Source organism: Amblyomma maculatum, chromosome 3 (genome assembly GCF_055883805.1).
Source record: "Amblyomma maculatum isolate TAMU_Amacu chromosome 3, ASM5588380v1, whole genome shotgun sequence".
Lineage (NCBI taxonomy): Eukaryota > Metazoa > Arthropoda > Arachnida > Ixodida > Ixodidae > Amblyomma > Amblyomma maculatum.
The window spans coordinates 150646015-150661657 of NC_139346.1; the positions used below are offsets into that span (position 1 = coordinate 150646015).

A 15643-nucleotide genomic window follows, 5' to 3' on the forward strand; every position below is an offset into this window, starting at 1 on the left:
GCAAAAGCAAAAAGCCTCATAGTCAAAAAAGCAAACAGTTACCAACAACAGTTGCATCGAGCGCGGTGAGCTCACTGCAACCATCGCAACATATTAGCCTAACGCTGGAACTCTGGCGTCGAGTCCCAGCCGTAGCTGAATTTCGTTCACTCAAACCACAAATGGGGAGCACCACATTCGTGGCACGCGAAGGCGGTATGGTCACGTGATAGTTCTTGTACATCGACATTTTTTGGAGGTCAGAATAAAGATACACGCGAGGCTTTTTTATCGCAGCTAAGTGTAATGCGGGTTTCATAAAGCGGTCTTCTCTTTGCAAATAAAATTATGGTCTAAACACAACATATAGTAATATAGAAATATTAGCTTAATTATAATGAATAATTACAAGGCAAATAAAAATGCATTTGGCGCTAAAGATGGTTGGCACCTCTATGCAAGTAGTTTTCCAGGGCAAATTTATTTATTTTAATATATTTGTTGTATTTGAGCGGTGCAGCGGTGGCGTAGCGGTAGAACATCCGCCTCGCATGCAAGAGGACCGGGGTTCAAATCCCGGTGCCGCGCAATTCTCCACCGGATGAAAAAAAAAAAAAAATCCGCGTGTCGATGGAATTGCATAAACAGGTTTGGGGTGCGACCTGATGCCGGTGAACACCTTCGGCAACGCACTCCCTCACCAGAACAGGAGTTGGCCACCCTGGTGCAGTAATTGGCCGCAACCTCCTATGATAAGCTCCACAAAACCACGGCCCTCAGTCACCAGTGGCTGCGGAGCAACTGACCACGGCGGCGGTCAGACCTGTGACGCAGCAGGGCGTGCTAAGAAAGCCTGGCTCCGCTGGACAGGCCGCCATTGGAAACTGACCTTGGCAACGTTTAATGCTAGAACCCTAGCTAGTGAAGCTAGTTTAGCAGTGCATTTAGGGGAACTAGAGGGCATGAAATGGGATGTCATAGGGCTTAGTGAGGTTAGGAGGCCGAATGAGGCATATACTGTACTGAACGACGGGCATGTACTGTGCTATCGAGGTTTACCGAAGAGGCGAGAACTATAGGAGTAGGTTTCCTTGTCAATAAGTATATAGCGGGCAATATAGATGAATTCTATATAATAATGAGAGGGTTGCAGGCATCGTAATTAGGCTTAATAAGCCGTATAAACTGAAGGTTGTACAGGCCTATGCACCTACATGTAGTTATGATGACCAGGCAGTTGAAAGCTTCTATGAAGATGTAGAATCGGCAATGCGAAAAGTAAAGACGCAGTATACTGTACTAATGGGCGACTTCAATGCCAAGGTAGGGAAAAAGCAGGCAGGAGACCAGGCAGTAGGTGACTATGGCATTGGTTCTAGGAATAGCAGGGGGGAGTTACTAGTTGAGTTTGCAGAGCGCAATAACTTACGAATCATGAATACCTTCTTCAGCAAACGGAAGAGCCGGAAATGGACATGGAAAAGTCCTAACGCAGAGACTAAAAATGAAATCGACTTCATAATGTGTTCAACCCCCGCCATTATGCAAGATGTAGAGGTAATCGGGAAAGTGCGATGCAGTGACCACAGGATGGTGAGGTCCCGAATTAGCCTAAATCTGAAGAAGGAACGCAACACTTTAGTAAGAAAGAAACCCATCAACGAATTAGCGGTGAGGGGGAAGGAAGAAGAGTTCAGGATCTCGCTACAGAATAGGTTTTCAGCTCTAACTGAGGATGACGACATTACCCTAGAGGCAAGGAACAATAATTTCAGAGACATCATTACTGAGTGCGTGGTAGAAGTAGGCGGTAGGATAGTTAGAGAGGATACCGGTAAGCTGTCTAAGGAGACGAAACATTTGATTAAGAAACGCCAGAGTATTAAAGCTTCCAATCCAACAGATAAGCTCGAATTGGCCGAGATATCAAAGCTAATCAATAAGCGCAAGGTGGCCGATATAACATGGAGAAAATTGAGCATGCTGTAAAGAACGGGGGAAGCCTGAAAGTGGTCAAGAAGAAATTGGGCATATAGGCAAAAACCAGATGTATGCGATAAGGGACAAGGCGGGCAACGTCATCACTAATATGGAAAAGATAGTCAAAGTAGCCGAGGAGATCTATACAGATCTCTACAGTAGCCAAAGCAGTCAGGACCGTAATGAGATTGGCGGTAGGGAAAAACATTCAGACGTTCCACCAGTGACGAAGGACGAGGTCAAGAAAGCGCTAGAAACTATGAAAAGGGGGAAATCAGCTGGAGAGGATCAGATAACTACAGATTTGCTGAAGGACGGGGGGGATATCGTGCTAGAAAAACTGGCCACCCTGTATACGCAGTGCCTGGTGTCATCGACGGTACCGGAACCATGGAAGAATGCAAACATTATCTTCATTCACAAGAAAGGGGACTCTAAGGGCCTTAAAAATTACAGACCAATCAGCTTACTGTCTGTTACGTATAAGGTATTTACTAAGGTAATCGCTAATAGAATCAGGACAACCTTAGACTGCAATCAAGCAAACGATCAAGCAGGGTTTCGGAAATGGTACTCTACTATCTATCATATCCATACCATCAATCAGGTGATAGAAAAATGCTCGGAATATAACCAGCCCTTGTACATAGCATTCATTGATTACGAAAAAGCATTTGACTCAGTTGAAACCTCGGCGGTGATGCAGGCATTGCGAAATCAGGAGGTAGACGAGCCGTACGTGAAAATGCTGGAAGATATAGGTATATAGTGGCTGCACAGCAACCATAGTTCTGCATAAAGAAAGTAACAAAATTCCCATAAAGAAAGGGGTTAGGCAAGGAGACACAATCTCCCCAGTACTATTCACAGCTTGTTTAGAGGACGTATTCAGAGACTTGGAATGGGAGCAGTTAGGGATAAGGGTAGATGGAGAATACCTCAGTAATCTGCGATTATCTGATGACATTGCCTTGCTAAGCAACTCGGGGGATGAACTGCAAATAATGATTGATGACCTAGACAGGAAAAGTAGAAAGGTAGGCTTGAAAATCAATATGCAGAAGACTAAGGTAATGTTCAACAGCCTCGGGAAGGAACAGCAGTTTACATTAGGTAGCGAAATACTGGAAGTAGTAGGCGAATATGTCTACTTAGGACAGATAGTACCCGCAGATCCGGACCACGAAAAGGAAATAACAAGAAGAATACGATTGGGATGGAGCGCATTTGGCAAGCACTCGCCGATTATGACTAGCAGTTTACCGGTATCGCTCAAGAGGAAAGTATACAACAGTTGCATCTTGCCTGTACTCACCTATGGGGCTGAAACGTGGAGGCTAACCAAGAGAGTCCTACTTAAGTTGAGGACAACCCAGAGGGCTATGGAACGAAAAATGGTAGGGGTAACATTAAGAGATAGAAAGCGTGCAGAGTGGGTCAGAGAAATAACTCAAGTTACCGACATTCTAGTAGAAATTAAGAAGAAGAAATGGACATGGGCAGGACATGTAGTGCGAAGAGAGGATAACCGATGGTCGCTGAGGGTAACAAACTGGATTCCAAGGGAAGGAAAGCGTAGCAGGGGGCGGCAGAAAGTTAGGTGGGCGGATGAGATTAAGAAGTTCGCAGGGGTCAAGTGGATGCAGCTAGCACAGAACCGGGTTAAGTGGAGAAATATGGGAGAGGCCTTCGCCCTGCAGTGGGTATAATCAGGCTGATGATGATGATGACGATGATGATGATGATTTGTTTTTTAACCCTTGGCTAAAGTTGGCTGGGACACCCAGTGTAGTCTGGATTGGTTCATTAGTATAATGTTCTCTTAATCAGAGTACCATAGAACTTGGGAAGCGTCGACACACAGCGGATAAAAAAACCACAGACATAGAAAAGTAATATACATAAAATAAGTCGCACCTGGCTTATCCGAACTTCTTATACAATCCACTCTTATCAGGCTTGAATGTGAATCCCGTGTAGAGAAGTTTACGAATGTCCCGGCTTCTCAGCTAGCCTAGCAGTCGATTCCTTTCATTATTTATTTGTCTCGGTGCAGCAGTGCTGTCTACGATGTCTGTAGAAGTGAAATAAGGAACGTAATGACCTTTGAATGCCGCAGTGAGTTTAACAGGCGCATTTTCACGGTGGTTTTGTGCACTTTGTGCATCCACTTTCCCCTGTGAATTTCTTAACCTCATCCACCCACCTGATTTTCTGCCTCCCCCTGCTACGCTTACCTTCCCTTGGAATCCAATCGGTTACTCTTACAGACCATCGGTTGTGTTCTCTTCGAAGTTACATGTCCTCCCCATGCCCATTTCGTTTTCTTAATTTCGGCTAGAATGTTATTAACTCAGTTATTTCTCTTACCCACTCTGCATGCTTCCTATATCTTAACGTTACACTTACCATTTTACATTCCATAGCCCTTTGCGTTGTCCTCAACTTAAGTAGAACCCTTTTCGTTATCCTGCAAGTTTCAGCCCCATAGGCGAGTACCAGTAGGATGCAGTTGTTTTACACTTTCCTCTTGAGTGATACCGGTAAACTGTTAGTCATAATGTTTGAGTACCTTCCAAAGGTCCTCCATGCAAATATTTTCCTCCTAGTTATTTCCATTTCGAGATCCAGATATGCGGTGACTGCCTGTCCTAAGTTGACATCGCCTACCAATTTCAGCGGTTCGCTACCTATTTTAAACTGTGGTTCTTTTCCCAGGCTGTTCAATATTATCTTAGTCCTACCTTTCTGCTTCTCCTGCCTAGATTTTTTTTCATTAGTTGTAATTGGTTCCCTCAGTTACTTAACAAGGCAATGTCATCAGCAAATCGCAGATTACTGAGATATTTTCCATCGACCCTAATTCCTATTTGCTCCCATTCGGTGTCTTTGAATACACCCTGTAAGCAAGCTGTAAAAGGCATTTAGGAGATCGTGTCTCCTTGCCTAACACCTTTTTTAATTGCAATTTTATCACTTTCTGTATTCAGAACTATGGTTGCTGGACAGCTACAATAGATATCTTCCAGTACTTTCACATACGGCTCACCTACACCCTGATCTCACAATGCCTGCATGACTGCTATGGTTTCGACCCAGTCAAATGCTTTCTCGTAGTCAATGAGTGATATGTACAGCGGCTGGTTATATTCCGAGCACTTTAATATTATCCGGTTAATAATGTGGATATGCTCTCTCCGAAATCCTGCTTGATCATTTTCTTCAATAAAGTGTAAGGTTGTCCATATCCTATTAAAGATTAAGTCAAGTCAAGTCACTTTTATTTTCAACATTTACAATGTTGACGGTCTCCAGGCAAAAAGCTGTAGGGACAGCTTGACGGGGCCTGGAGACCGGCGGCAGGCAACAGTGACAGCAGTCAGTGACAGCAGTAAAAAAAAAAAAAAATGAGTACAAGAGATCAGTTGCTACTTGGGAAAAAAAAAAAAAACGCATATTTTATCACAGACATACAAATGAGACGAATGAAGTGAAAATATAAGTTATATCAGGGTGTTATATAAAGACTAGCGTTTACATACACAAAATATTACAACAAACCGATAATTACAACATGACGGACACAAAAACTCAATCTACTATGTATATTACACGCAGTACCATTTTACACTGGAAACAAGCAAAAACACAGGTCAGCCTATAAACATTGATCGTAAAACTTTGCGTGTTAGTACAGCGTTACTAAGAGTGGTTAAATTGAACTTATTTAGCAACATTGGCACTGTATAACTTAATGACTGCAGAAGGTAATTTGTTCGGTGGTGCGGAATTGTCCATTTTTCAGGTGCACGTGTTTTAGAAATATTGCAGCGTAATGTTTCACCCGAGAGCGTAATTAGAAATTCTTTATACTTTTCATTAGCAAAATGGAGGTGGTGGAGAAGATGGTAACTATAAAGAGACTGAATATTGATTATATGATGCTGACGGAATAGCTCAGCTGAAGGATGCAAAAATGGTACTTTGTTTATGCAACGTATGGCTTTTTTTTCTAGACGCAGAAGTGTACTGATGTTTTGTTTGGTGGTCGTCCCCCATACTAGCGTGCAGTAGTTAAGGTGTGAGTGGAAGAGGGCATGGTACACTTGTAGTCTGACAGACATAGGAAAGAGGTCGCGCGTTCTAAATAAGGCACCTGCAGCAGACGAAAGTTTTTTAGTCACTTGTTCAACATGACTGTCCCATGTCATCTGATTGGAAAATGTCACACCTAGGATTTTATGCTGTTTAACGATATCTATTTTAAGGAGACCTAATTTTAGCTCCCGACTACAGGCCAGACGTTTGTTTTTAGGAGCAAATAAAATTGCTTTTGTTTTTTTCCCATTTATTTCTAAGCTGTTTACTTCGGACCATTTCAGTACCTTTGACAACGCCCTATTCGCCATTTCAAACAATTCGGCTTCATTAGTTGAGCTAAAGAACAAACTTGAATCATCCGCATATAATACAAATACGGCATTATCATCAGTACGCATAAGATCATTAACGTAGACATTAAATAAAAATGGCCCAAGAATACTGCCTTGTGGGACACCAGATGAAATTGGCTGGAAAGCGGAATAGTAGCCATTAATGTGAACACACTGGGATCGGCCGGCTAGGTATGACTGCAGAAGAGTATTTGTTAGCCCACGGACACCATAATAATCTAACTTGTTAAGGAGGGTTGTGTGACATATTGAATCAAAGGCTTTACTGAAGTCTATATAAATTCCCAGTGTTAACTTATTAGCTTCAATGTTTTTAATGATGATTTCTTTTTGCAGCAGAAGAGCAGATTCCGTTGACCTACCCTTCCGAAAACCATGCTGACAGTCAGATAAAATATTGTGCTTAGTAAAAAAACCGTCTAGTCGGGTGAGCATAATCTTCTCAAGACCCTTAGAAAAGACTGGAATTATAGATATTGGTCTGTAGTTGCTTAGATCGTTCCGGTTTCCACCTTTGAATATAATAGAGACTTTTGCACGTTTCATATCGTTAGGAAATGTGCCAGATGCTAGCGAAAGATTAAATATATGCACTAAGTACGGACATAAGAGATCAAGGACATGTTTGATAGGTTTAATCTGGATGCTGTCAATGTCAAGGGCTTTACTATTCTTCAGGGAGAGAAACGTGTTGAACACTTCAGATTCATCTGTGGGTTTTAAGAACATGGTCTTTGTGGAATTTGCCTGTAGGCAGCACGAAACTTTACTAAGTGATGAGCCTTTCTTTGGTCTGGCGGCGAAGTGGGCGTTAAAGCGGTCAGATAATGCAGATCCGGAGACTGGTTCACCGTCAACTATGATCTCGAGCATATCAGGGCGGTTAGGGCACGTTCCAAGCGCGTCATTGATAATTTGCCAAGTTCGGTCTGGTCGACCAATAGACACTTCACTGAACAGGTGTTGGTAATAGTGTGCCCTTGCTTTTTTCAGTTCGGCCGTAATTTTATTGCGAAGTTTTTTTAATGCTTCAAACGCTGTTGGGTCCTTGGTTTTTAAAAATGCACTGTAGAGTTTGTTCCTTTGACGAATTAAATGAATGTGCTCCGGATGGATCCACGGTTTTCGCGCACGCCTATGAAGCTTAAGGTTTTTTAGAGGAAAACAAGATGTGTAAATGTTCAGAAACATAGACATAAAGGTATTGTAGGCGTTGTCTGCCGTGCTTTCTTTCAGAACCGCAGACCAGTCGTTGTTGTGGATTCTGTTCCGAAATAACTCCAAGCTAGAATTACTGATGCTTTGATATTTAATTATGGGGACACGTGCCTTTGCTCGAGGAGTGGAGTGCGAATAAGCCATGAATATGGGACAATGATCACTGATGCCAGAGCTTATAGTGCCAGCTGCCACCACGGGAGTACAAACATTAGTTATGAACAGATCCAGAACTGTAGAAGTCGTTGGAGTTACACGAGTAGGGGTAACGATTACGTTCCGAAAACCAGTGGATGTTATTCTGTTCACTAGTTCTTTTTTTGCAACGCTTTGAATAGAAAGATTGATGTTCATATCACCACCTAAAACCAGCCTTAAGCCATTAGTGGAGGCAAAATCGAGAACAGAGTCAACAAAATCTAAAAAAGCACTAGTATTAGCAGAAGGGGGGCGATACATAACACAAAAAAGGGTGTTGCTGTTTTGCAAACATAGAGCCTCATAATTTGGGCTTACAACCGTAAAATTGGGCAATTCATCGCAAGATATTGTGTCCGAAACATAAATCGCTACACCGCCACCACGTTTGTCAGTTCGATGCGCAGAAAAAAACTTATAGCCACTCAGATAAGGTGCACTATCCTGTGCAGAAAACCATGTTTCGGTTATCATTATAATTGTAAATCTGAAGGCAAATTGTTCGAGAAACAGCGTGAATTGATCATTTTTTTTTAACGAGAGAACAAGCGTTGATATGAAGAACAGTTTCTAGGTGTTGGTTACCAGGACATAGTTTCAGCGATTCGGGTAAAACAAATTCCTGATAATCCTCGTGCGTAGCCATGAAGAAAGATTACCTTAGTAAATCCTTGTACGTAACGGATAGTAATCTAATTGGTCGGTAAATTTCAAGTCCACAGCCATAATCCTAGCGTTCTTTTAGGATTCCGGTATTTTCGTTTCGTTGTCATCAGGCATGGCGCATACAAGGTGGCCAGTTTTTCTGGCACGATATCCCCTCTGTCCTTAAGCAAATCTGTAGTTACCTCATGCTCCCTGCTGGCTTCCCCCTTTTCATAGCTTCTAAGGCTTTCTTAACTTTGTGCTTCTGCACTGGCGGAACGACTGATTGCTCTTCACTACAGCCAATTTCATTTTTGTCCTCACTGCTTTGGCGACTGCAGAGGTCCTTATAGAACTCCTGAAACTTGGTAAGCCTTAACATGTGACTTCTAACGGCATTTCCTCTTCCTCTTGGTAGGGGCGGCCTGAGTACCGTGTTCGCGACTTCCATTCACTTCTTTATACGTTATAACAGCGGTGAGGTTGTCACTAGGGCAGCCTTTTATTATTTTTTGCTACGTGGTTTTTAGCAGAGTTCGTGCATTGCTAATGGCATAATTTCTTGTGCGAGCTTAGGTTCTCAACGTTACATGCACAGTTGTATATCGCACATATAATCAAGTGTATATAGTACTTCTGGCCAATACTGCACGGTATAAATTGTTCATGATATTCAGTTCTTATTTTCAGCTTGGACAAACTAATTCGCATAGTTCGAATGTTTAGCGACATAAATAAACGGCACATTTTATCGCATATTGGACGCACCCAAAACTTTATCAGTAGTCCCTCAGACTTTTTGTGGGCCTGGGCTCTGTGAGGCCTCAAGAACGTTAGTGAGGTGGAGCGAGTAGAGCAACACACATAAAATGACGAGAACTATCCCTTCTTTCGTTGCCCCAACCAGATGCCAACTACAATTAATATTTCGGTAAGCAGCCGCCGAATAAAGATCTTCTCCCTTCGCAACCGCCGTGCGTTGTCCGGAAAATCATAAAACCGTACGCATTGTGAATGCAGGCCCCCAGCTGTTGTTTTAAAGAGGTCCATGGAAAGTGCAAATACTTCGCGGGCGGTCGAAACCAACTCAACGAGCAGTAGGTTCCTCGGAAACCTCCAGGCGCCTGACGGCGAATGCGAGACGCATACGTGGCGTAGTTGGTGCTATTACGAACCCCAAAACACTTCGCAATAGGCCTAGCTGCAGGTTCTCGCTTGAGTGCAACTCGACAAACCCGTGAGAAGGATGCTTGTCCAGCTTTCAATCTTCCTTTCGTTGACGCTTTGGAGTGGCACTGGAGAAGCAGAGCGGTCTGGCCACAAGATAAAGCCACGGTCGAAGTCTAGACAAAAAATAGATTACGGTGATGAATTGCCGATGAAGGAGCACGACGGCGATGTGTGGAAGACCTCTGGGCTGGAGCTGGACCTGTCTCTGCCCGACACAATGCAAGCCGAGCTCGAAGTGAAGTACGGTGGTGTGTCGGTGGCCCGGGACACTATGGTGATGCCTGACTTGACATCTCAAGCCCCACAAGTCCGCCTGAATGATAACATAAACTGCATACCACCGTTCGCGCTGGTCATGGTGGACCCGGATGTGCCTAGTCGCGAGGAGCCTACACAACGTAGCTGGCTGCTCTGGTTGGTGGTGAATGCCAACAGCACGAGAAGGCTGCACGAAGGTGAACAGGCGGTGCCTTACAACGGACCGAGCCCGTCCAGAGGGACGGGGCCCCATCGGTACGTGTTGTTGGCGTACTGTCAATCTGGGAAGCGGGTGCCCAGCAACAAGATTACACCCCCACAAAGGAACAACTTCCACCTGGGGGATTTTGCAACGCGACTTAACGCGGGCAACCCCTTCGGAGGGACATATTTTTACGCAGAGAACGCATAAGAGGTATAGCTGACGAGCCTGTACAAAGGAACATGTGAATAATCGATGAAAAGAACTGTGTAGCTGATAGGCGTGGTATTCCAGTTTAGTGCTTTTTCAAAACCGCGACGATAAACTTAACACAAGACAGAATGGTGGACCGCTTCGGCTTTCTGCGCTGTGTCAAATTTATTGTCGAAGTTCGAAAGCGCAGAATGAAACAACGCGATCAAAACCATCTAAACGAATTTGAAACTATTATAGCTGTTAAAACAATTTCTTGGCTGATCGAGCAACTCCGTTGCACGCATCGCTATGTGGACAGTGGTGTGAATGGTGAGAAAGAAAATAAAGCTGATAGAAGGGACTGCCTTTCACACGCTGCGTCATATTATTGTACCATGATCTCGCTAAGCGCTGTGCATCATAAAGCGGTTCCGGCATTCCAAAAAAATTTTCTTGTGTTTTTTTCGATAGAAATTCTAAATTTCTAATTAATTTCTGTGATTCAGTATTACTTCCCTGGATTGTTAATTTTCTCCTTATATTATGCTTTCCTTTATTCTCTCAAATGTTTCCATCCGTATTTGTCAGATACCAGGGACATAATAATAATATAATAATTGGTTTACAGGAAAGGAAAAGCGCAGTATCTGTCACGCTTGCTCTGTGGACACCTGAACCTATTATGTGGCCATATGCCAATCAACGATCAAGTAGCAATTATTATTTAATTATGGTTAATAATTATTATTAAGATTATAATAATGATTAACTATTTGGTTATTTATTAAGTACTAATTAGTAAAGAATTGCTAGATACTGATTAATGGCTGTATTACTAAATATTCACTCATTATTATTGCTGAATAATTACTAATCATTACTACCTAATTAATCACTAATCAACACCTAATTATTGATAATTACTGATAGTGATATAACCTTAATTAATAATTCATTTACTAATTAATGCCGCATGCACGCTTCTCCTTTCGCGCTTTTTCTTAAAACTGCTTAGGTTCAGTAAAAAGGTTGGCGCATAGCACCCGAGAAACGTTTCGAATCTCTTAGTTGCATCTTAGGCACACGCTTCAAAGAAGGCCGCACGACGCACGAGACATACATACAGGGGCGTGCACAAGGTGGTAGAGCTGCGCGCGGTCACGTGACAGTTGTGCGAGCTCAAGCTAGAACCGAAGGATACAAAAGTAGCGCAAGGCACGTAAATAGAGGGTCACGCCATTGAGAAGGAAGGAAGGAAGGAAGGAAGGAAGGAAGGAAGGAAGGAAGGAAGGAAGGAAGGAAGGAAGGAAGGAAGGAAGGAAGGAAGGAAGGAAGGAAGGAAGGAAGGAAGGAAGGAAGGAAGGAAGGAAGGAAGGAAGGAAGGAAGGAAGGAAGGAAGGAAGGAAGGAAGGAAGGAAGGAAGGAAGGAAGGAAGGAAGGAAGGAAGGAAGGAAGGAAGGAAGGAAGGAAGGAAGGAAGGAAGGAAGGAAGGAAGGAAGGAAGGAAGGAAGGAAGGAAGGAAGGAAGGAAGGAAGGAAGGAAGGAAGGAAGGAAGGAAGGAAGGAAGGAAGGAAGGAAGGAAGGAAGGAAGGAAGGAAGGAAGGAAGGAAGGAAGGAAGGAAGGAAGGAAGGAAGGAAGGAAGGAAGGAAGGAAGGAAGGAAGGAAGGAAGGAAGGAAGGAAGGAAGGAAGGAAGGAAGGAAGGAAGGAAGGAAGGAAGGAAGGAAGGAAGGAAGGAAGGAAGGAAGGAAGGAAGGAAGGAAGGAAGGAAGGAAGGAAGGAAGGAAGGAAGGAAGGAAGGAAGGAAGGAAGGAAGGAAGGAAGGAAGGAAGGAAGGAAGGAAGGAAGGAAGGAAGGAAGGAAGGAAGGAAGGAAGGAAGGAAGGAAGGAAGGAAGGAAGGAAGGAAGGAAGGAAGGAAGGAAGGAAGGAAGGAAGGAAGGAAGGAAGGAAGGAAGGAAGGAAGGGAGGAAGGGAGGAAGGAAGGAAGGAAGGAAGGAAGGAAGGAAGGAAGGAAGGAAGGAAGGAAGGAAGGAAGGAAGGAAGGAAGGAAGGAAGGAAGGAAGGAAGGAAGGAAGGAAGGAAGGAAGGAAGGAAGGAAGGAAGGAAGGAAGGAAGGAAGGAAGGAAGGAAGGAAGGAAGGAAGGAAGGAAGGAAGGAAGGAAGGAAGGAAGGAAGGAAGGAAGGAAGGAAGGAAGGAAGGAAGGAAGGAAGGAAGGAAGGAAGGAAGGAAGGAAGGAAAAACTTTATTTAGCCCTTTATTATTTTGGCGGTTTTCGAGGCGTCTTCAGAAATGTCTCCTTGTTGCCATTGAGAACGGACGTATGCATGGGAAGCGGGGGATGTTGCTGAAAAGCTCTCTCAGTAAAGTGAACATTATTATTATTTTTTTTTTTTTGCGGCAATAATATGCGCTGGTGCGAAAGTGTGAAAAGATGCCCTGAAATAAAAAGCATTGCGTTGCTATTCGAAGCGAGCACAAATTCCAAATTTAACTGAATATTTTGCTAACGAAAACTGGCTTCGTGATGCCGGTTAACCTCTTAGGACGCAGGGGTTCCTCGTTTTTCCTCAGCTTATGTCGAATAATCGCTTCCATCGATTACGCCGGGTGACTGTCTATCTATTTTTCTCCTCTCTCGATTGTTGAAACTTTTCAGTTCGCACAACGTTGTGATAGCAGCATGGTTGTAAGCAGTGGCTAGGCTCCGCCGCTTTACTTTTTTAATGCAAAAGCGGGATTAGTCTCAATACGCGGAATTCTGTCTGGCGTTGTTGTGGTTGTAGATGGCACCCTTTAAGATGGCGGTTAGTACAACCGCCGGAACGCAAAAGTAAATAAATTGGTCAGAATTCGGGTTCGCATCCAGGCCCTATGCGCCATAGGTTGGCATGAAACGCGTATGAAACGAATGTCAGTTTGTTCAAGCGTGGTATACTATATTGGGTGCATTTCGGTCTGTATAACTTATTAACGTGTTTTGAAATGCGCGCGCTATCGTTACAGTAATAATAACAGTCTAATATAGAATCGGGAAGCGTGGTGGCTACGCCTGCGTAGTGACGACAAGACTCGACGCACTTAAGCATTGCGTGAAATAAACACAGACGAACCATCGAATGCACTTCAGGGTATGCCTTGCTACCACGTTGTGCAAGGTCCGGATCTATCGTCGCTTTGTAGCGAGAAGGTCCGAATATCGCGAGCTTTGTGTGCAACTAACTCGAAAGCACATCAGAGGGAAGAATTATAATGAACTAAGAAAATTTGCAATAACATTGCAGCTATATGGAGTGATGTTTCTGCATCGAGTGACGCTTTTGCATTTTCACACGGCATAAGCAGTCTTAAGTGCGTCTGCCAATTTTTAAATCAATCAGTCGATCCCGGTGCAATGAAAACAGACACTGAGATGTTTATGAACATCGAAGGCTGGCGAACTTGGTGGTCCATTTAGAGACTCCTTTGCTTCTGGTTCACCTGAAATGCACGACGGGCCATCATAAATGGTGAGCTTAGCGGAATCAGCCTAAGTCCTAACCCACGAATAGCCCACATCACGGAGAAAAGCTGTTTAATAGGACAACCTATATACAGCACACACCGGAAGTTCATAAATGTTGCTTTGCGGTGAAGTGTGAGCGGCAGACAGCCCGTTCCATGTACTGAAGAGGACCTCAACATATAGGCTCCCTGGAAAGGCTGCTCACCTATTTGTCGTCTTACAAAAGTAGCCACACTGCAGGGTTTGATCCTCAATAGTATAGTGGAACACTTTTATGCGAAGCGTACTTGCCGCACAACCGAGCTCTTCCTTGCTGCGCCGCGCGCGGCCACGTATCTACCACTTGACCTACATCGGCGCACCACGTGATACGACGTCACAACAGCTGTGAAAGCTGGGGCTCAACTCGTGCGCTCGCTTGCGGACGCGCAGCCTGCTCCGCCGGCGGCCTAACTCCCGCTCCTACCGCTAGGAGATACTGACGTCAGGCAATTGTATAAAAGGCGACGCACTCGTTGGGTCAGTTGAGCAGCGAGATGTCGGCCTGGGCGAGGGCGGCTCGCCAGACCGCAAAGCGCAAGTTACAAACAGCCACAGAAACGGGAGAAGAACGAGAAGTACGGCTTGCCAAGCGACGTGCACAGTATGCAGCTAGACGGCATCGTTCGACAACCGATGCCGAGGTGAAGGATGAAGCTTCGGGTCCGGCTCGAATTGTTTCTCAGCGCATTCGGATAGTTCCGGGGAGATTTATGTACCTGTTGACCAGATATGATTTGATTGAAGAAACCTTTCCCGTGGTTAAGGTGTTGTTAGCACATTTCTTAACTATAGGAAAATCAGGCACTTCATCTCTCCATCCATGACACGAATTAACCTGTGAGGATTCCTACGTTCACCTGCCGCCCGATGTGAATGTGTCATTTACGGCCTTGCTGTATTGTGCATGGCCCTTCCGGAACTTGTCTTGTCTATGAGTGGCTAACCAGGTATAGCCAGGTAATGTTTAATTTTTTAGGCTAGTATGCTTCGCATCCTAGGCTTAACCATAAGCTAAGCCAGACCAATTTTTTTTTTATGCTGCCTACAAGCTCTAAACATATATCCCATCCTTAATTTAGATCTGGAATGGCACCACCTAGACGCCGGCTGTTATGGCGGCTTTACAAAACATGTACCTGCCATGGCCACTGACCTATTTTCATTCTATATGTACGACGCTCGGCCGCTCCACATCTGGTCCGAAAATAGCTGACACAAAATGCTTCCTGAGCAGCGGACGCTTGCGCCTGCGTCGGTGGTATAGTGGTTAGCATAGCTGCCTTCCAAGCAGTTGACCCGGGTTCGATTCCCGGCCGACGCACTTTTTATTTTTTCAATTCTCGAGTTCTTCTTATAAATTAATTCTTTATCTCGCTTTTTTTTTGTGTGTGTGCTCGCAATAGTCTTAAAATCTCTAATGTGCGACTCATATGGTGCTCGTGCATAAGGGATCGTAGAGTATGCTTTGAAAGTGTCATGTAAGAAAACACAATGAACCAGAATCGAAGAAGTCATCAATCCACTAGCCAGCGATATCAGAAGTAGGCAAACGAAGCAGGCTCTCTTGTGCAAACGTTGGGCCTCTCCTTGACGTTCGTATGTTTCGTGTCATCCAATCTTGAATCCCGATATGTCTGCCCCCTATCTGCCTTGAATAATGATGCGTGCTGCATTCATCATATGAGGAAATGAGCTGCCAGCTTTTACATCCCAATCACATCAGTCGTTATGGTTGTTTG

At 44.2% G+C, this 15643-nt stretch overlaps 1 protein-coding gene and 1 non-coding gene across 2 annotated transcripts; both read left to right on the forward strand.

Moving 5' to 3' along the window:
- Positions 1–9720: 9720 nt before the first annotated feature.
- LOC146196448 (uncharacterized) lies at positions 9721–10374 on the forward strand. The gene has a single exon (XM_084597017.1). The coding sequence runs from the start codon at positions 9721–9723 to the stop codon at positions 10372–10374; it is 654 nt and encodes a 217-aa protein (XP_084453143.1).
- A 4779-nt stretch (positions 10375–15153) lies between these two features.
- TRNAG-UCC (transfer RNA glycine (anticodon UCC)) lies at positions 15154–15225 on the forward strand. Its single transcript has one exon. It is a non-coding gene; the product is annotated as a tRNA-Gly (tRNA).
- The last annotated feature ends 418 nt before the right edge of the window (positions 15226–15643 follow it).